Genomic DNA, 21,987 nt, shown 5'->3' with positions numbered 1-21,987 from the left:
ACTCCCTTCTACAGGGGGTCTTCCCTATCCAGGGGTTGAACCCTCACCCCCTGTGTTCACAGGTGGATTCTTTACCACTAAGCCACCAGGGAAGCCACAGTCACCCGTTGGCATTCAACAAACAGTAGACATTTGCTGAATGAATGAATGAACGTGTGACTCAAGACACTTAGGCACCTGCTCTTCATGAGAAAGAACGCTCCATTTCTTCAGCGTCTGGATGATTCTGTCGGAATTCAGCTGCGGGGACATCAAACCCTTCTCCTCACACACCCCTCACTCTAAATCCAGATTCATCTCTAGCCCAGGCACCCGACTTGACCGGAAGCACATGGTCTTTTATCGAGGAGAGGAGGGCAAATGAGGGAGGGCCCAGTCCTTTAGCAAGTAAAACTTTTATTAAATAAACTTTCAGTTTCTCCAGACCAAAGAGAGGTGTTTTGGACATGAAGGTGATGACTGCAGCTTCTCACCTGAAACACGCCACAGTGACAAGGACCTCGAGATTCAAAGCAACTCAACTCAAAGTTCCCTCCAAGTCTTTTTCTCCTCTTTGTGTGTGTGTGTGTGTGTGTGTGTGTGTGGCGGTTTGTCTCCAAAAGTCAGTTTTGCAAGTTGAAACTTCATGAAATTACTCGTAGCAGAAATAAAGTACATCGTACAAATCACGTCGGTCTTTGATGTGGAGTATAAAAATGGTATTTACAGCCAGTAAACATGGACCAAAGGACACACACCACTGCACGCCGGCACGCAGTCCCAAGCAGGCCTGGCGGGGGCCGGGTGGGGCAGGACATAGCCAAAGCCCCTCGACCCCTGAGCACACACACACACAGACTCACAAAACACAGGCACACTAGAGAGGGTCTTGGAACAATTATCAAACTCTGGAATATCGAAACAGGTTTGTCAGAAGATTTTTTTTTCTTCTTCTTTTTTTTTTTTTTCTATTTTTTTTTTTCTTTCTTTTTTTTTTTTTTTTGCCTTTTTTTTTTTTTTCTGGGTCCGTCAACACATTTTGGTAGAAACAAAAGGGAATGCTTTTTTTTTTTTCTTTTCAAAAATTCTTTTTCTCTTGAGCTTATGAAGTTCTCTGGTGCCTCATCTGGCGTGAGGCCCCACCGGACGTCCAATAAAAAAAAAAAAAAAAGAACTTGACTCTGTGCTTCAAGGGGGGTTTTCACGGTTTGAGTAGCTATACAGAGGCGCCCCACGGGATATCCCTCCCCGCCCCAACTAGGAAACAAAAAAATCCATTGTCGTTTGATTTCCCCCCCCATTTCTTTTCTTCTTTGTACCTGCTCAGAAAGACCAAAATAAAAGAAAATTCTTTATAGAGGTATCTCCGGTGAAGGGGTGCTGGGCCAGCGCACACTGGGCTCCTCCGGTGCACGTGGCGATCTTGGTCATGACATAGTGAATTCCAGGCTGGTGATCCAAAGGCAGGGAGGGTGGCTGCCTGCCCTTGGGAGGGGGCTCGCGGGGTGGGGGGCTTCCCCCGGCCCTGTCTGCCCCCGACGGAAAGCTAAGGGCTATTGGCCACATGAGTAAGGCTATGACTGGGGGTGGGGGAAAGGGTCAGGGGAGGCCAAGGGGTCTCTTTTGTGCCCGCATCCGGAGAAGGCAGGGCCCTGGGACACGGGGGCAGGGCTCAGGAAGCTGCAGCTAGGACCAGGGACACTGAAGCCGGCTGAGCCCTCAGGCCCACGAGAATTATCGGTGGCGGGGGGGTCAAAAGTCCTGGAGGTATATCGCATTCGTCGGCTGATTCCCAGTGCTTGACCGGCGCCCTGGTCTGACATGACAGTGGCGGGGGGGGGACACTGGGCTGCCCCGCCAGCCTCAGCCCTTCTGAGCGTCCCTGCTGGGTGACTGGCCCAGGGTCACCTTCTCTTGGATGGAAAGAAGTCGGAAAAGTTTGGTCCCATGATCTATACTCAAAAAATATATATACTGTCTATAGCTCTATATATATATGCATATATATATATAGGAAAAGTTGCAATTTCGTTTGGGGAAGCCATGAAGGTTGCGTGTGTGGGAAGGGGGTGGAAGCGAGGAAATCTCCATGGAGGGGGTAGTGAATCCTTGGCCCCCACCTCAGGAGTCCCCCGAAGACCACAAAGCCCCTTCCCCACTCCATGGGGCCTTGGGCAGCGTTTCACATTTTGGGGAGGGGAGCAGGGGAGTAGGGAGAGGAGGGGAGGGGGCTGGTGTCCAAACTTTGTTGTAATTTACGGAAAAGTCCTGGATCAGTTGGAAGCGGGAAACCCTCCTGGGGTGGGAAGGCCCCTCACCTGGCGGAGAAGGGAGGGGCGTTAGGGCGCCGCTTGAAGAGAGGGGGAGGGTGGGCACGTAGGCCAACAAATCACCTCCCACCCACTCCCCTGCCCTGGCCAGACTGGGATCTGGGATCCCCAAGGACCCCTATCTTTGCAGAAAGAGTCCATTTTGGAGTTTGGAGGTTGACACACACGGCTTGGAGGGGTCGCTAAGCCCCATGTCCTCGTCTGGCCACCGGGCACAAATATGTTTCTTTCTCCTCTCCCCTGCTCCCTGTCGCTCCACGAAGCAGCGCCCCGCCCCCATTTCGCCTGGTGCACAGTAGGTGCTTAGTAAAGACTTGCTGTCAGAGTGTTCAAAGCGCGCGGATCACAGATGTTGGCTTCGGGTGGCGAGTCTCCGAGCATGCCCCCAAAGACCCACAACCCTCAAATCTGTGGGTGCTGCCCTGGCAGAGGGTCTGGAAGCAGACCCTCACTGAACACCTACTTCACACCAGACCCCAAGGTGGGGAGCCTCTGTGATGACCGCGGCAATAGAGGGTTTAGTGGAGAAAAATCGAAATAAGTTATCAAGAGCTTTCCAGGTGGCAGGTCCTGGGCTCAGCTGGAAAAACACCGAGTGCCCCGTGTGAATCCACCCCGCAGCCCCTGGGGGAGGCGACGTGCATGAGCCCATTTCACACATGAGGCTTGTCGAGGCTGGAGCACAGTTATAAGTTTCCCCACTGGCCCTGGAGGCTCACGGTTCATGCCTCCAAAGAAGTGATGAGTTGACAGGGTCCTTCATTCTGATGGTGCAGACATTAGGGGATTTGTTTGTTTGTTCAGGGGATTTCCGCCCCCCCTCACCCCGGCATGCCCTTGGGTGGGAAAAACATTCCACTCTTTCATCAACCCACTGGGTGTGAATTGTGCCAAAGGAAGGGCTCCCAAAGGGGCCTAGCCGGGAGAACTGATTCTTAGGACAGGACAAAAGCCCCTCCCCACGGCCCGCCTCACCCCAGACCATGCCCGCCTCTCAGGTGAACTTCTATTCATCCTTCAAAGCCTTCTCCAGGAAAGATTCCCTAACTGCCCTTCCCATCCCCATCTTACTGCTCCAGTTCCAGCCCTGACCATGGGGTGGGGGTAGGGGGGTTGAGCAGACTGGGGGGGGGTGTCTTCATCCAGCTCTGTCCCTGTCAACCAAACCTGGGGGCTCCTTGAAGCCTCTTGCAGCATCCCCCTAGCCTGGGGAGGGTTTGGAGAATGAGGAAAGGGTGCGGACAAGACGGGGTAGGGGTGGGGTAGGGGCAGGGCCGCCTAGCGGCTCACCTGGGCCAAGCCCGCAGCCTCTGAGTGGCTGTGGGCCCGGTCAGTAGGGGTGTCCTGGGTCTTTGGGCCGCTTCAGCTGCACTTTGAGCCTCTTCATGCCGATCTGAAAGCCATTCATGGCCTGGATGGCAGTCTGTGCGCTGGCCGGGTTGTCAAAGCTCACGAAGCCTGCGGAGACCGGGGTGGACCCACGATGGTGGGCAACGCGGGCGTCCTCTGCTCGCTCCAGTGCTGCAGCCCTGGCTGCCCGGCTTGTGGGGTCCTGGGGGCGGGGGTGTGCGCTCGCAGGAGCAGACGACCCAGGGGAGGTAGGGGGGCTTCCCAGAACACGCACAGCAGTCCTGATCTGGTTCTGACACCCTGGGGGCTTGCATGCCTCTGGGGATAGGGCACTCACTCCTTACCTGGGCTCTGCTCTGATGAGGCTTCCCAACTAATGAGGGGAGAAGGGGACAGGTGGGGCTTCTGGGGGTCCAGGGAACGCCACGGTCTCCCTCCTCCACCCCAGGCCCACCTCCTTCTAGGCTCTGGATCCCTACCTTTCGCCTCCTCTAAGCCCTCCATCCATCTGGGGTCTTGTCTGTCCATCTGACTCTTCCTGTCTGTCTCTGTGTCTATCTGTCCTTGTCTCTCTTCTTCTCTCCTTGTGTGTGTGTCTTCGTGTTTCTTCTCTATGTCTCTCCCTCCCTCTCTTTTCTCTTTTTGTGTCTGTCTCTCTCTTTGCCACCATCAGTCATTCCAGCCCCAGATATCCCCCAACCTGGACCATGAGAAACACTCCAGCACACCACCTCCTAACACACACACCTTAAGCTTCCACCACATAATTCCCTCTACCCAGCCCTACTCTTACCCCTTACCTGTTCATTCTCATAGACTTCCTGGGGGGCTCTGCAGAGGCTACAGGGGCTGGGGGCCACCCCAGGGGGAGGGGAACCACATGTGTGAGCATTTGGGGGCAGGGTACCTGAGATCTGTGGGAGAGGCAGACAGGTCAGGCAGAGAGATGGTGGGATAGGGCTGAGGGGTCTGGCTGAGGCCCATGGGGGGCCACAGGGGAATCTGGAAACGAGGTAGGGGGGTGTCTTCATATCACACACACCTCTCATTATACAGACAAGGAAACTGAGGCTCAGAGAAGGCATGTGACCCCCTGACTGCTGAATGTTATGGAGGTTTTCTTCCAGAAATTTTTTTCTTCTTCCTAGAAGCAGGATGCTTCCAGAAGCAAAAACAACAGCCAGTTGTGGATGTGACTGGTGATGGAAGTAAAGTTCGATGCTGTAAATAACAATACTGCATAGGAACCTGGAATGTTAGGTCCATGAATCAAGGTAAACTGGAAGTGGTCAAGCAGGAGATGGCAAGAATGAACACTGGCATTTTAGGAATCAGTGAACTAAAATGAACTGGAATGGGTGAATTTAACTCAGATGATCATTATATCTACTACTGTGGACAAGTATCCCTTAGAAGAAATGAGGTAGCCCTTCAGTCAACAAAAGTGTCTGATATGCAGTACTTGGATGCAAATCTCAAAAACGACAGAATGATCTCTGTTCGTTTTCAAGATAAACCATTCAGTATCACAGTGATCCAAGTCTATACACCAACCAGTAGAGCTGAAGAAGCTGAAGTTGAATTGTTCTATGAAGATATACAAGACCTTCTAGAACTAACATCCAAAGAAGATGTCCTTTTCATCATAGGGGACTGGAATGCAAAAGTAAGAAGGCAAGAGATATGTGGCCAGGTAAATTTGGCCTTGGAGTACAAAATGAAGCAGGGCAAAGGCTAAGAGTTTTGCCAAGAGAACGCACTGGTCATAGCAAACACCCTCTTCCAACAACACAAGAGAAGACCATACACATGGACATCACCAGATGATCAAAACCAAAATCAGACTGATTACATTCTCTGCAGCCAAAGATGGAGAAGCTCTATAAAGTCAGCAAAAACAAGACCAGGAGCTGACTATGGCTCAGATCATGAACTCCTTATTGCCAAATTCACACTTAAATTGAAGAAAGTAAGGAAAACCACTAGACCATTCAGGTATTACCTAAATCAAATCTCTTATGATTATACAGTGGAAGTGACAAATAGATTCAAGGGATTAGATCTGATAGAGTGCCCGAAGAGCTATGGACGGAGGTTCATGACATTGTACAGGAGGCAGTGATCAAGACCATCCCCATGGAAAAGAAATGCAAAAAGGCAAAATGGTTGTCTGAGGAGGCCTTACAAATCGCTGAGAAAAGAAGAGAAACTAAAGGCAAAGGAGAAAAGGAAAGATATACCCATTTGAATGCAGAGTTCCAAAGAATAGCAAGGAGAGATAAGAAAGCCTTCCTTAGTTAATGCAAAGAAATAGAGGAAAACAATAGAATGGGAAAGACTAGAGATTTCTTCAAGAAAATTAGAGATACCAAGGGAACATTTCATGCAAAGATGGGGACAATAAAGGACAGACATAGTATGGACCTAATAGCAGCAGAAGATATTAAGAAGAGGTGGCAAGAATACACAGAAGAACTGTACAAAAAAGATCTTCATGACCCAGATAACCACGACGGTGTGATCACCCACCTAGAGCCAGCCATCCAGGAATGCAAAGTCAGGTGGGCCTCAGGAAGCATCACTATGAACAAAGCTAGTGGAGGTAATGGAATTCCAGTTGAGCTTTCAAATCCTAAATGATGATGCTGTGAAAGTGCTGCACTCAATATGCCAACAAATTTGGAAAACTCAGCAGTGGCCACAGGACTGGAAAAGTCAGTTTTCATTCCAATCCCAAAGAAAGGCAATGCCAAAGGATGTTCAAACTACCACACAATTGCACTTGTCTCACACGCTGGCAAAGTAATGCTCACAATTCTCCAAGCCAGGCTTCAATAGTACATGAACCGTGAACTTCCAGATCTTCAAGCTGGATTTAGAAAAGGCAGAGGAACCAGAGATCAAATTGCCAGCATCTGTTGGATCATAGAAAAAGCAAGAAAGTTCCAGAAAAACACCTACTTCTGCTTTATTGACTATGCCAAAGCCTTTGACTCTGTGGATCACAACAAACTGGAAAATTCTTAAAGAAATGGGAATACCAGACCACCTTACCTGCTTTCTGGGAAATCTGTATGCAGGTCAGGAAGCAACAGTTAGAACTGGACATGAAACAACATACTGGTTCCAAATTGGGAAAGGAGTACATCAAGGCTGTATATTGTCACTGTGTTTATTTAACTTATATGCAGAGTACATCATGCGAAATGCCAGGCTGGATAAAGCACAAACTGGAATCAAGATTGCCGGGAGAAATATCAATAACTTCAGATATGCAGATGACACCACCCTTATGGCAGAAAGCGAAGAAGAACTAAAGAGTCTCTTGATGAAAGTGAAAGAGGAGAGTGAAAAAGTTGGCTTAAAACTCAACATTCAGAAAACTAAGATCATGGCATCTGGTCCCATCACTTCATGGCAAATAGATGGGGAAACAATGGAAACCACAAGAGACTTTCTTTTGGGGGGCTCCAAAATCACTGCAGATGGTGACTGCAGCCATGAAATTAAAAGGCATTTGCTCCTTGGAAGAAGTTATGACCAACACAGATAGCCTATTAAAAAGCAGAGACATTACTTTGCCATCAAAGGTCTGTCTAGTCAAAAGCTATGGTTTTTCTAATAGTCATATATGGATGTGAGAGTTGGACTATAAAGAAAGCTGAATGCTAAAGAATTGATGCTTTTGAACTGTGGTGTTGGAGAAGACTCTTGAGAGTCCCTTGGACTGCAAGAAGATCAAACCAGTCAATCCTAAAGGAAATCAGTCCTGAATATTCATTGGAAGGACTGATGCTGAAACTCCAATACTTTGGCCACCTGATGTGAAATGACTCATTGGAAAAATCCTGGTGTTGGGAAAGATTGAAGGCAGGAGGAGAAGGGGACAACAGAGGATGAGATGGTTGGATGGCATCACCGACTTCATGGACATGAGTTTAAGCAAGCTCTGGGAGTTGGTGATGGACAAGGAAGCCTGGTATGCTGCAGTCCATAGGGTCGCAAAGAGTTGGACACGACTGAGCAACTGAACTGAACTGAGAAGCAAGATGTGGGAGCAGGGGGGCTGGGTACTGGGTCGGGGCCGGCGTGTTGTTCCTAACTTTCTGTGTGACCTCAAGCATGTTGTTTGACCATTCTGTACCTCTCCTTCCTCCCCATGTAATTGGGGACAATTCTTCCCTTTTATGGTTGGATAATGAGTATATATAGCAGGGCTTCCCAGGTGGCTCAGTGGTAAAGAATCGGCCTGCAAATGCAGGAAACCTGGGTTCGATCCCTGGGTCTGGAAGATCCCCTGGAAAAGGGAATGGTAACCCACTTCAGTATTCTTGCCTGGGAAACCCATGGACAGAGGAGCCTGGCTGTATACAGCCCATAGGGCTTCAAAGAATTGGACACAACTTAGTGACTAAACAGCAGGAGCTTAATAAACAGTCAAGAATCAACCCTTCCGAGAGGACAGGGTGGGGTTCAGAGTCTAGATTTTGGAGTCAAACAGATTGTTTCTAATTTAGGTTCTTGCCTGTGACTTTGGGCAAGCTACACATCTCTGAGCCTTAACATCCTCTGTGTCTGGGGTCAAGGAAGTCCTCCCCGTAGCCCACAAGGCCCTTCACGACCTGCCCTTCCCGTCCCTGCCTTCCTCTCCTCCCTCTCTCCTCCTGGCTCACTTTGCTTCAGACACTCGGGCCTCCTCACTGCTCCTTCGACGCACCAGGCCCTGTCCTGCCCCAGGGCCTTTGCACATGTGGTTCTCTCTGCCTAGAACACTCTTCCCCTAGACACTGCTATGATTGGCTCCTCATCATTCAGGCCTCAGTTGAAGCACTGCCTCCTCCTATCAGTCTATATTTTCTTACCAGTTTTATTTTTCTCTATACCATTTATAACACCCTGGCCTATATCCTGGGCTTTCCTGGTGGCTCAGACAGTAAACAATCTGCCTGCAATGCAGAAGACTCGAGTTCCATCCCTGGGTTGAGAAGATCTCCTGGAGGAGAGAATGGCACCCCACTCCGGTATTCTTGCCTATTTATTTCCACCTCCTCCCCCTGGACCTGTGCTTTCCAATTCAGTTGGCAGCCACTGGCCATGAGTTGTTATTGAAACTGAAATTCATTAAAGTTAAGTAAAATAAAAAATTCAGTGCTTTGGCCACACTAGCTACACTTCAAATGCTCAGCAGTTACATGGGGTGGACGGCTCAGACAGTGGCGATATAGACTATTTCTCTCCTCAGAGAAAGTCCTACAAGCAGGGTGGCAGGGCTGTGATTTTTGTTGGCTTCCTTCACTGATTTGTGCCAGGCACTGTGCTGGGCACTGGCACACAGTAGGTGCACTGTATGTCTACTTGGGTTTTTTTGTTTAATCCTATATAGGGCACGTGTTATTGATTTATTTGTTGGCTGCACCCTGTGGCATGCAGAATCCTAGTTCCCCCACCAGGGATCAAACCTGTGCTCCCCACACACACACAGTGAAAGCTCAAAGTCTTAACCACTGGACCACCAGGGAAGCCCCTATGTGTCTATTTGTTGAATGAATGAATGAATGAACAAGGGAATCTTAGAAATGACTCATGCTAAGTGCTGGGTACACAGTAGGTGCTTAATAAGTGCTTGTTCTGGTCATAAATGTGATTCTTTCTTTTTTTCCCTTGACCCTGCTGCACAGCTTGTGGGATCTTACTTCCCCAACCAGGGATAAACCCGGGCCCTGAGCAGTGAAAGGGCAGAGTCCTAACCACTGGACCTTCAGGGAAGCCCCCGAATGTGGTTGTCTCAGACCAGACCTGTCTCATGGCTGACCACACCCGCCCCCCCAGGGCAAGGGGCCTGCGGTTCAGGGTGCAGCAAGAAGGAAGGGGCGACAACAGCAAGGACTCACCAAAACATTTGCTCTGGTTGGTGGCCCGATCCATAAACACCTTGGAGGAGATGATATTGCCGAAAGGCAGGAACATCTGCGTCAGCTCCGTGTCTCCAAACTCCTGGGGGAGGTGGTAGATAAACAGGTTACAGCCTTCGGGACCTGCAGGTGGGGGGAGAGAAAGACATAAAGCCCCCAAGGAGAGGAGGCCGACCCCCGGGGGAGGGGCATGGGTCCGGAGCCCACAGCTGGTGTCTCTAGCTATTGGGGGAGGGGTGCACCCTGACACCCAGAAAGAAGGGGCGTGGAAACAGCGGGGAGGGGAGGCAGGGTGCCCTGAGCCCTTGTCTATAAAATCCCACATTCAGACACTCCACACCTCTGCTGATCCTCAGGCCCCAGAGAACTGACAAACTTTAGATGATCCCTAGCCCCCCAAACTGAAATAAAGACTTTCATCCTAGGCTGCAGATAATCCAAAACTCCCAGACAACCTCAACACCCCCCAGAAAACCCCTAAACCTCAAACTCCTGGTCATTGGCAGAAATTAGATGAACTGGTTGTAGGGTATAACAGAAACTCTGTACTGTCTTTGCCATCACTCTATATCTCTAAAATTGGTTTAAATGGAAAGGTTCATTTTTGAAAGTCTAATGATCACAGATTAGAATAAGACAAGTAACTCCCCGGTCCCAAACCCCAAACATCCAGATAATTTTCAAAACCTTGGATAACCCTCCAAACTTTGGCCAATTTTTAAAAGCTTGGATAATTTCAAAACTGATGCAAAAATAAAATGTAGGGAAATAAAAAGATCATTTTCCAGTCCCGAATCTCAGATATCCTGAAACCACTGGTCATGTTTAAATGATATGCTATACCAACCAGAAATAATTTTTTAAAGCACAGCTAACAGTCAGAATCATTCCTTCCCGAAGAATCCCCAGTGCATGGCTCATATAAGAATTATAAATAATAAGAGCATTTTAAAACCTTGATTACCCAGTTTAGTCCTCAAACCTGCTGCTAATCCTGAACGTACAGACAATCTTCTCCTAGGTCTCTCCAAACAAAGGTAACCCTCAAACCACCAAGAAATCCCAACACTCGTGATGAACATTCCCCACCCCAGAAAATACAAAATTCAAGATTACACATTCACATCCACCCTTACCTTCCTGATGGGGACCACAGTTCTGCTAATGTGCTTGTTTGCTGTTGTTGTTTGGTTATTTGTTTGTCTGGCCGTGTTGCAAGGTCTGCCTGCATTTAGTTCCCCGCCCAGGGATTGAACTCGGGGTCACGGCAGTGAAAGCGCCAAGTCCTAATCAGTGGACCTCTAGGGAATTCCCTAATGTGCTTGTTTTTAAAATACAGGTGTGTTTCCACACAACTGATAAGTTATAGAACAATTGTGAGCAAACATGAATTTTGTGTTTGCTTGTGTGCTAGCTCAACTCCAAGAAACACTAGGTGAAGGCAGAAAACCACACCTAGCTGAACTGAGCTTCATAAGAAAGCAAAATGCACACACATATGCAAACACAGTTGCAACATCCACCACCTTTCTCAGTTCTCCAAGGGTATCAGGAGGAAGACCTGTTCCCATCTGATTTCAGACGAAGCTTTCCATCACTTCACGGTAACTCACATGCTACAACCCATCTGACGCCACTTTCCTGTGCAAACTTCGAATGCCCAATTTATTGTACTATTGATGGATTCTTAATCATCTAACATGCATAAAACTGTGCTACCATTTTTATTAGGGTCTTATCTTTTTTTTTTTTTTTCCATGTAACAGCCAACTTGTAAAAAAAATTTTTGACCACACCAGGGCTGCATGAGGTATCTTAGTTTCTCAACCAGGGATTGAAGTTGTGCCCCCTGTAGTGGAAGCACAGAGTCTTAAACACTGGGCCACCAGAGAACTCCCACAGGCAACATTTTGAGTGGTGTACCCTGACCCAACTTCCCCCACGAGCCTTGCAGTTGGTATTGTGAGGCTCTAGAACTCGGGTGGCTTTCCAGAAAGCAGATATCCTGTCCTGTTACAGCAGCACCGATGGCATCAGAACCAGCTTTTACCCACAGCACCCGGCTGGGCAAGGAATTGAACAGAACCTCACAGAACTCAGTCTACAGGCCAGGCCATCCATAAACTTCCCATGTCCTGGGAGGGTTGGGGGACTTTTCTGGCTGGTCGCCTGGCCCCAATTCCCCCACCACCACCCCGACCAGATGGATTAAGGCGAGGAAAAGCCTCCCAGACTGAGTGCCTACTATGTGTCAGGAACCGTGCTGCTCACTCCCCAGCAAGGCCTCGTGGCAGGGTGGTCGCTGTGTGGCCGATGAGGAAACAGGCACGGAGCAGGGAGGTGCCTTCCTGACGATGCCTCAAGTCAGCACTGGGTGGATTTGAATCCCTGCGGTCTGACCCAGATTCTAACTCCTCTCCCACTTGACTTTACTGAGGAATCCTCATCTCACTAGAGAACCTCATCACCCCACCCACTGACCTCAAACTCAAAAAAAGTCATTCCACTCTGGAGAGAGCTCCTGGTGGGGACAGGGTCACTGCTACCCCTATGGGGTCGGGACTAGCCCGGATCCCACTTTCCGGAGGAGAAGACGGAGGCTGAGAGACCAAGAGTCAATTGCCTCCCAAACACCCAGGTGATGCCCGGAACTGAACGCACGTCTCTCCGGACCTCAGGCCGAGCAGTTCCCCGAAGCCAGGCGGTCCTGGAGGTGGAGGGGGGCGGTCAAAGGGCGGGGCTGGTGCCCAGGGGAGGTCGCGGCCCCCTCACCTTCTCGCTGCTGCTGCTGCAGGAGGGGCGGCGGCTGGGGGACGCTGTGCGCGATGGGCGTGATGGCCGCGGTGGGGTACATGGCTGCAGAGACCGGGAGCGAGACACAGGGCGGAACTGGGGTGAGGCCGGGGGGCGCGTGGGGCGGGGCTAAGACTGAGGGGTGAGGTCACAGCCTAGGGTGGGGCCAAGATGGGTCTTGGGACGGTGGATGCGCGTGGTCACAGGGGAGAGTTGGTCTGAGAGAAGTACCAAGACAACAGGGAAGAGTAGAAGGGAAAGGGGTCATAATCGAATGGTGGGGCCATGACTGAGGGCAGAGCCAAGGGCAGATTTTAGGAAGAAGGAGGGGGCGTGGTCACATGGGAGAGGCAGTCTGAGGGAGGGGCCAAGGCCCCAGGAAAAAGCAGAGTGGGCGTGGTTGTGGCTGAGGGTGGGGCCACGACAGGTCAGAGGGGGTGAGACGGATGGGTCAGGGAAGCGTTTAATGGGCGGGGCCATATTTGAGGGGTGGGGTACCATGGCTGAGGGCGGAGCCAATGCCGGGTCTTTGGAAGAATGAAGGGGCGTGGTCACATTCGAGAGCGGGTCCGAGCAGGACTCAACAAGAGGGACCAAACGCAGGTTATGAGGGGCAGGGCCAAATGTCGAAGGAGGGTGAGGCGGGGGCCAAGCCACAAAGTAGGAGGTATGGCTAGACAGAAGAGGGAAGGTAGAATGAGAGGGCGGCCCTGAGGGGTGGAACCAGACCTAAGTGCAGCTAGGGGCGTGGAGTGGCTAGCCCAGGGAGGAAACTGAGGGCAGGGGTAGGGGGGTGCCCCGCGTTGGGGCGCCGCACTGCCTCCCTACCTGTGTACTGCTGGACTCCAGAGAAGGCAGGATGGAGGGTCTCGGCTACCGTCGGACTCTGAGCTGCGGGGCAGACGGAGGGGCTCAGTGGGGTGGGGGCAGCAGAAGTCTTCCATCCACCCCACAGCATCCACCCCGGCTTCATTTCTGCATAAACATGTTATAGGTATGACCCTCATTCCACAGGTGAGGAAAACTGAAGCTCAGGGAACCTCTTACAGGTGGGAAAACAGCATCTGCCACAGGGCCACTCAACTCGATTCCAGTTTTCTGACTCCAGAGAGGTTTAACTCCCAACTCTTTGTCCCCATCCAGACCCCCTTGCTCCTCCCCCTTTTTTCTCTGGATATTCTAGGGCTCCAGGTCTCTGCTCCTGATCACCACCCATTCACATCTCTTCCCCCTTTTCTCTCCCCAGACCTTGATCATCAGACAGCCTATGGATCCCCTGTGTGACTGTGACCTTCCAACAGTCCCTAGTGGAGGACACAGGGGGAGGAGAGGGCTTGTCGAGGCAACTAAAAATCTCCTTGAATGGAGAGAGGTTGTTAGAAGATAGGGTAGTGAGGGCAGAGAGATAAGCCAGTAAAGGGGTCACATGAATGAATTACTTCATAGTAATGGAACAGTGCTGTATGTTGAATGTGGTGGTGATTACACAAAACTATACCTGTGATGAAATGACTTAAATGAACGAACCACACACACACACACAAGTGCCTGTAAATAGTGAAGTCTGAACAGGGTCTGTTCATTGTACTGTACTGATGCCAGTTTCCTAGTTTTGACAACATACTGTTGTTATGTAAGATGTTAGCATCCGGAGACACTGGGAGAGTGGTAACCAGGACCTCTTTGTACTATGTTTGAAACTCCCTGTGAGCGCCAATTATTACAAAATAAAAATAAACAGATTCTCAGTGGTGGAAACCCAGATGACAAACTTCACCTAAGCAAGGTGTGGGAAGACATTTGCCTTGAAATCAGGATATAGGGTAGAGAAAGGTGAGACCTCTGCTTCAGTAGGGCAGAGACCAGTGCAACAAATCAGTGCATGGTCAATCCTGGATGAATGAATGAATGAATATGGGCACTGATCCCAAATGGTAATGATTAATAGTAAAGATTGATGGTACCCTTCTTGGTACCAGGAGATGGGTTAGCATCTTACAGACTGATTGCCTCATCAGAGCAACATCATGAGATGAATGATATTATCTGTCCCATTTTCCAGATGAGCAAACTGAGGCTCAGAGATGTAAAGAAGCTCCCCACAAGGGCCACTGAATTGGAATTTGAAGCCAGGAAGGTATGACTGCAAACTTCCTATGTTTAACGCCCTTCTCTGTGCCCATGTGTGTGTGTGCTTAGTTGCTCAGTCGTGTCTGACTCTTTGTGACCCCATGGACTATAGCCCTTTAGGCTCCTTTGTCCATGGGGATTCTCCAGGCAAGAATACTGGAGTGGGTTGCCATGCCCTCCTCCAGGGGATCTTCCCAACCCAGGGATTGAACCCAGGTCTCCTGCATTGCAGGCAGATTCTTTACTGTCTAAGCCACCAGGGAAACCCATGAATACTGGAGTGAGTAGCCTATCCCTTCTTCAGGGGATCTTCCTGACCCAGGAATCAAACCTGGGTCTCCTGCATTGCAGGTGGATTCTTTACCAGTTGAACTACCAGGGAAGCCCCTCTGCACCCATAGCTAGTATCTATTAACCTAAGAGTCCCTGCTTCCTGTACTTTTGTTCCCTAGACACCGAGGCAAAGGGATTCATGCTTGTCCCAGGGACACCCTCCCTGCACCCTGCCACTCTCCTCAGCCCCAGGGGACCATCCAAGTTACCTGGGTAGGGCACAAGGCCATTGGCATATACGGTTTCTAGGGCAGGGTGCCCGCCAGGGAAGGGCACGACACCTGCGAAGCCGTTGGTGATGGGGGCCACGAGGCCGGGCACAGTGGCGGTGCCGAGCAGCGGGGGCGAATGCAGTCCTGGGGAGCGGAAGAGCATCATGGGGAGCCTTAGCCCCAGCTAAGGCTAAGAGTCATAGCCCCGGCTCTGCCCCCCATCTGTGGGCCCCTGGCAGACTCTCACCAGAGGCAGGGGCGATGGGTGTGGCAGGCAGCCCGTTAAGGCTGACAGCGCCAATCTGCTGGATGTGGCAGGGTGAGAAGGCCACGCCGGGGCTCAGGTAGCTGCCTGATGTGGACAGGACCGTCGTCTGCTGTTGCATGAGCTGGGGGTGGAGAGGGAGTCAGGTACACAGTCCAAGTGGCACCTGGCCTTAGAGCATGGCTCATGGGGTTGAGGGGCCAGTCCTCCAGAAACAGGGGCAGGGGGTCAGGCCAGGTATCTTGGCTCAGGTCAGGTTAGGGTTCAGTTAGGAATTGGGGCTCAGCCCGGAATCAAGGCTCAGCATAGGATCAGGGCTCAGACTATGTTCAAGGATCATTTAGGAATCAGAGCTCAGCCAGGGACTGCAGCTCAGTCTATGATCAGAACTTAGTCTGGGACCAGGGCTCAGCCAATGTTTCTTTTATGTGTTCTGTTTGTTTTGGTTGTGCCATGCATACGGCATGTGGGATCTTACTTCCCCAGCCAGGGATTGAACCTGCGTACCGTGCAATGGAGGCATGGAGGCATAGCAACTGTCAGGGAAGTCCCAAGCTCAGCCAGTGTTGAACTCACTCAGGGCTGGGTCTGTTTGGAGTCAGCCTGGAGGTTTAGCTAGAATTGGGGATTATCTAGATTTGGGGAACAGCCAGATCTGGAGGTCAACCCAAGACTGGGTCTTGATTTGACATTCTCCCAGGGTTGGTGGCTGAGTCTGGGGTCCTGTCAGTTGGGGTTCAGCTTGGGCTCAGAGCATAGTTCATGGTGGGGGGCTAAGCTGGGGTTGAGATCAGGAAGTGGACTGGATCTGGGGACTTAGCCATAGCCAGAATAAGGCCATGAGTCAGAGAGTGGGCAAGAGAAACTGAAAGATAGAGAGGCAGAGGCACTCGACAGAGACTAGATGGAGAAAGAAAGAGAGAGACACTGAGCTGGGCCCTCAAAACAGCGGTGTCAGGAGCCCCACTGGAGACAGGAGTGTGTCCGCTGGTCACTCACAGCCTGGGCGTAGGCACTGTAGGGGCTGAAGGGCAGGGTGAGGGACGGAGTCAGGATGCCCAGCTGGCCCACCATCTGCTGCATGCGCCTCAGCGTCCGCTCCTTGTCTGTGTCTGCAAACTTGACCACCAGGCTGGAGGAGGCACCCTGCAAGGGCGGCCGCAAGCAGGGAGGGAAAGAAGGGGGACATTGCCAGGACTCTGAGGTACCTTGGGAGGAGTGTAGGGGTGTGGGTGGCATGAACTATCAGCCCCTCCCTCAAGGTCCCAGGGGCCACAGTGAGGCTAGTCTGGAGATCAGCATCCTGGGTCTCACACTTGACCTTGTAGGCTGCCATGCACACAAGTGGGGCATCCAAGCCCAGTTGGGGCTGCCTCTGGGAAGCAGAGGAGGACCTGACTGTCAGCCATAATTTCAAAAAAGGTGGAGAACCCAAGTGCTGGAGAGGAACAATGAAGGCCCATACAGAGGATTCTATAGCTGCCCACACCTGAGAACAGGTGAAGTTCCAATCATTTGAGAAATTGAATACCTCCTTTGATGGGGAGCTCACTACTTCTCCACTCACTAGCTCCGTCAGTGGACAGCTCTGAGCAGGAGAAAGCTTGACCTTGGATTGAGTTGACTCCTCCCTATCCAAGGACTAGAACTGATGTCCAATGACCCAGAGAGCAAGAGAAGGGAGGATCTGAGACTGCCCTGCTCTTCATTCCATGTTGCAGAACAAGAGAAAGGAGAGTGGGTTCCCCGAGGCCTGTCTTCCTTGTGGCAGATTCGGACATTTTTGTACAGTGATGGAGGCTCCCAGGGCCACTTTTCTGGGTGGCAGGGCCATCTCCAAGACCCGAGTGGTCTCTTCCAGCCTCTCATGGCTGCAGGCCCGCCAGCTCCCAGTTTTAGACTTGCCACCTGCCTATCTCCCACACTGGCCTCACGGAGACATTTCCAAATGGCCTGCCCCTTCCTTCTCCTGAGGAAACCCTGGGGGGCTCCCCATTGCCCTGGGAGGAATCCCAAGCTTCTTGGCTTTGAACTGCAGGCCCCTCCAGCCCCATCCCTTCCTGTTCCTCTGGGGCTCACACATATCTGCACACACACATGCATTCCACCCACAGTGACTCACACTCACACACATGCATATACTCAACAATACATGCACATATACTCACACACATGTACACACATATTTGTCTACATTCACACACATGTGCTCACCCCTCCACACACACTCACATACTCTTACAGATGCACACATATGCACACTTTCCCCCCATCTCACTGGGGCACACTCACACACAAACACATATGTGCACTTACCTATATAACTTACATATGTGCACTCACATGAGCACACCCACTCAACACACTTGCATGCATGCAGTCACAGTGTATACACGTGCATATGCATCAGCATACATGAGAACATATATCCATTTCCACACACTTCATGTGCACACTGACACCCACCTACTTACAACAACACACTCACATACAGACATGGAAGCACACTCTCAGGCACATGCACATGTGTGCACACCAACACACACACTGGCCCACACATACTCACACATGGGCAGCCAAACACTGGCAGGACATTCTGCATAGTCTACACTTGCACACTCACACACACACACAAGTACATACGTATACCCAGTCATACCACCGTCAGAGATGCACTTCTTTCTCCCCACCCTGTCCCCTCTCTGAAGAAGGGCCAGGGGTTACCAGATGGCTAGGATGGTCAGGCCAGGCCCCTCCCCCTTGCCTACCCTGACCCAAATCGCCCAGGGCAGCTCTGACTCACCGGCATGGTCTGGCTGCCGTGCAGGGCGTGTATGGCCGCCTGAGCCTCGGTGTGGGAGGAGAACTTCACGAAGGCACAGCCTGCTCCGAGAGAAGGGGAGGGGTGAGGGGACACAGGAGAGGGGCTGGCAGCCCTGCATAGCAGGTCAGCATGGACATGGGCAGCCCACAGGTCGGACAACAGAGAGACAGGCAGCCACATGTTCAGACAGACAGTGGGACAACAAAGAATCAGACAGTAAGACAACTGTTTGTCCAACACATCATCAGAGGGTGTGAAGCGGTGCCCAGGGTAGGGAGGCAGGAACTGCCCATTAGAACAAGTGAAGGGGACACGATTAGAGAACACCCACCAGCCACCAATACCACAAGATCCAGAGTTGTAATCAGATAGGCAGAATTAAAGTGACAAACCATCAGACACAGAGAGAGACGTGGACACACTCGGGCAGAGGTACACTCAGACCCAGATGGATACACCCATGTGACCAGAGTTGGATAGATGGGGGTGAAGAGTCATCAGGCAAGGGCAGAATCAGGCAGACAGACAACCAGAGACCACTAGACACAGGCAGATCCAGACAGATGGTCATAGGATACAGTTCCAGACAGAGGGCTATGGAAGGGTCACACGAATTTGAGGGAGAGGAGTAAAGACGTTCTGGAATTCAATAATGATGACAGTTGCACAGTTCTGTGAATTTTGTGAAACATTTCACTGTCCACTTTTTTTTTCCCACTGTCCACTTTTAAAAGGTGAATTTTACAGTATGTGTGTGTGTACTCAGTCTTGTCCAACTCTTTGTGACTCCCTGTACTGTAGCCTGCCAGGCTCCTCTGTCCATGGGATTTCCCAGGCAAGAATACTGGAGTAGGTTGTCATTTCCCCCACCAGGGGATCTTCCCGACTCATGGATCAAACCCACGTCTCTTGCGCCTCCTGCCTTGGCAGTATGTGATTACAGTGTGTGATCATATCTCAGTTTTTAGAAAAGAGCCAGGCAAATAAATAGACAAGGACCATCAAATATATTCAGTCCTAGTAAGATAAAGTCACAAGGGCAGAGACAGGCCAGTTCTGGACAGATAAACCTGAACAAATAGAATCGGGTAGACAGAGATCACCAGACACCTGAAGACCGAAACAGAGCAAACCAGAAAACAAGTTGCTGGATATCATAAAACAATCATTCCTGGACGGTACAACCTTATAGGAACGGTGGAGTAAGTAGGATCAGGTAGACCGATAGTCCAGAAGACAGGCAAATCCAGACAGAAACAGTCTGATGGGTACAGACACAGGAGACAGCCCCGGACGTCCTGGGCCGGCGGGTGGGACCAGGTGAGACTAGACAGCCTCTGCTCGCCCCGCCCCCTGGGCTAGCCTCGCCCTTTTGTGTGCCTACAGGAACCCCATCCGGCTGGCCTGCTAACCACGTTGCCGCGCCCTCCTATAGTCCCGCCCCCGGAGCTAGCCCCGCCCCCAGCCGGTCACCTTTGCTGCTGCCGTCAGGTCCCCGGAGCACGGTGCACTCGTCAATGACCCCGAAGGGCTGGAACAGCCGCAGCACGTCCTCCTCTGACTGCTGCTTGTTCAGCATCCCCACAAACAGCTTCCGGTCCCCTGTGGGCGGAGACACCACCTCAGCCAAGTCCTAGCCTCCGGGAAATTCCGCACCCCTCCAGCAGAAATTGGAGGCACCCGGGCGTGGAGCGGGGACCCTGGACCTCCCCCGGGCCCTCTTCTGCGCGTGTGAAGGAGGACGCAGCCTAGCGCTTTCCCTGCCTGTGTTTCTCACCCGCCCACGTGCCTGAGGCCTCTCACCTCATTCAGTGCCCTCTGCCTAGAATGCCCTCTCTGCCCAACTGCTCCCCATTCTGGGCAAAACGGCTACTCCCGCCTCTGGGCTCCTCCACCTCTCTGAGTTCTTCAGAAAGCCCACACACAGTACTAGGGTCTAAGCCTTGCCTGGCCTGGGTCCATGTCTGTCTGCCATCTAAATTTTCTAGGCAGCGGTGAGCACTGAGGGCGCCTGCATTCTCACAGTACCCAGCAGAGCTCCCCATCGGACTTTCCCAGGGCTCCAGAGAAGCCAAAAAAATCAATGTCTGATGAATGAATAAAAGCATGTGTGTGCAAGAGACCAGGTGTCTGGGGATCCTGGGATTGGCTGGAAGCCTGGCTGGGACCTGTCCAAGCCTAAGGCCAGGGGCCAGTCTGGCCCAGCCTCTCCCAGGTGAGGGAGTAGAGCCCTCTCCCGCCTCCCGGGGGAGTTGCACTGCTCCCCAGTAATCAGGGACCGGGTAGCTTCCTCTGAGAGGAATGTTGAGTTGGGTTGCTATGGAAACCCGTTCTCTGGCAGCTGTCATTCATGGGGGTGGGAGGGAGAGAGAGGGACAGGGAGAGACCAAGAGACAGAGATAGGCAAAGAGAGAAACAGGAAGAGACAAAGAGAGACACACAGAGAGGCTCTGAGAGAACCAGAGATAGGAGGAGAGAAAAAGTTGAGAGAGAAACAGATGGAGGGAGAGGGAAAGAGAGAATGAGAGAGACAAAGAGAGAGAGACAGAAATGAAGACATGCAGAGCCCCTTCTCCAATCCCTGACCCCCAATGGAAGCCAGGTTGAGAGTGTGAAAATGGGCTCCCAGCCCAGATGGGCTTTACCACGCTCCTTTGCATACACAGAGGTCCTAACAGCCCTGCCCCACACACCATCTCCAAGGCTGAGTGCTCTCCTTCAGGCCCGCAATCCATCTGAGATGGGGAGGAGGGGTCAAAGGATCTAAGAATGGCTAGTCTTGGATCCTATGGGGGACAGTCAAGCATCTCCTGATGGCACACACCCATCCTGAGGTCCAACCTCACGTAGACACAAGACCGAGCCTGCACACCCACACTCCCAGCCTAGAACAGTCAAGCACACACGCTTGCACAAATACACCTACGCACCTATGCACAGCCCAGGCACACAGATGTGCACACAGACAGGCACTGAACCAGCCAGAAAACACATGCCCATGTGCACACACCCATACACATCTGCACACAGGCATACCCAGGAATGCATGCTTACATACACACATATGCACTGGCTCATATATCCAGTTGTGCACACACACAACCCAGAAAACCATCCGTAGTCCTTTGGGGTCCCCCAGTACCTCTGCATCTGAAGATATCCATCATTGCAACCTGAAATGAATCAGGTATTTCAAGTTCTAGGGGAAAGCAGCAGGGCCTGGCCATACCCTCCACAGCTGGGCCTGTGTCCCTATGGTTAGGAGGAGGGACCCATGCCTTCCTTCTCTACCACCTTACCCCACCCTGCGGGGGCCTCTGCCTTTCCCACCACCTTTTGTGCAAGGATTTCCCTCCTCCCATTCCTCCATCAACCCACAGCCTGGCAGCCATGGAGAGATGACAACTACCTCCACGGCTTTCGCTGTCCGCAGGCTTCACCTGGATTGGCCGCGCCATCTGTGAAGAGAAGAGGAGGGAGGTCAAGGTGGACAGTGGGGGTAGTGTGGTGGGAGCTTCATCTGAGCCCTGCCAGGCACTCCTGCCCACTTCCCCAGCCTCAGCATCCCACCAGCTTCTGGCAGCAACCAGCACCTCAGTCACACCCAATGACACATGGTCCTACCTCCAGGGCTTTACTCTTGCTACCTGAAAAATTCCTACTTTGCCTTCAAAACCCAGGAACAATACCCCTTCATCCAGGAAGTCTCCCTGCCACACCCACCCCCGCTCCCCGAAGTATGATAGATTGCTTGCCAAGATGGCACAACTCCTGTGGTCCCTGTATGTAATGGGACATTGTGGCTCCTCTCATTGAGAACCGGAGTCTGTTTCTTTACCTCTTCTATCTGGACTTGGCC

The 21,987-nt window shown here is 51.6% G+C and overlaps 1 protein-coding gene across 3 annotated transcripts in view; it reads right to left on the bottom strand.

The window, feature by feature from the left end:
- Positions 1-376: 376 nt before the first annotated feature.
- Positions 377-21,987, bottom strand: part of CELF5 (CUGBP Elav-like family member 5) — a 50,183-nt gene continuing 28,572 nt past the window's right edge. The window contains exons 3-13 of one of the 3 annotated variants that reach the window (XR_005721232.1): positions 21,535-21,586; positions 19,602-19,730; positions 18,108-18,187; positions 16,304-16,450; positions 15,287-15,428; positions 15,037-15,183; positions 13,193-13,255; positions 12,344-12,427; positions 9,551-9,653; positions 3,600-3,767; positions 377-2,297 (exon numbers count right to left, since the gene is read on the bottom strand). Coding sequence is in view for 2 of the 3 variants with exons in the window: in XM_040241912.1 (XP_040097846.1) it covers positions 3,640-3,767; positions 9,551-9,694; positions 12,344-12,427; positions 13,193-13,255; positions 15,037-15,183; positions 15,287-15,428; positions 16,304-16,450; positions 18,108-18,187; positions 19,602-19,730; positions 21,535-21,586 (1,116 nt within the window). In the remaining variant the exon portion in view is untranslated. Of the gene's footprint in view, positions 3,768-9,550; positions 9,695-12,343; positions 12,428-13,192; positions 13,256-15,036; positions 15,184-15,286; positions 15,429-16,303; positions 16,451-18,107; positions 18,188-19,601; positions 19,731-21,534; positions 21,587-21,987 lie in introns of all 3 variants that reach the window. The other 2 variants (XM_040241912.1, XM_040241913.1) reach the window with 2 other exon arrangements.

The sequence above is a fragment of the Oryx dammah genome, unplaced genomic scaffold (assembly GCF_014754425.2).
Source record: "Oryx dammah isolate SB20612 unplaced genomic scaffold, SCBI_Odam_1.1 HiC_scaffold_5, whole genome shotgun sequence".
Classification (NCBI taxonomy): domain Eukaryota; kingdom Metazoa; phylum Chordata; class Mammalia; order Artiodactyla; family Bovidae; genus Oryx; species Oryx dammah.
The sequence above is the reverse complement of the archived record's forward strand: the minus strand, read 5'-3'. Positions and strand labels throughout refer to the sequence as shown.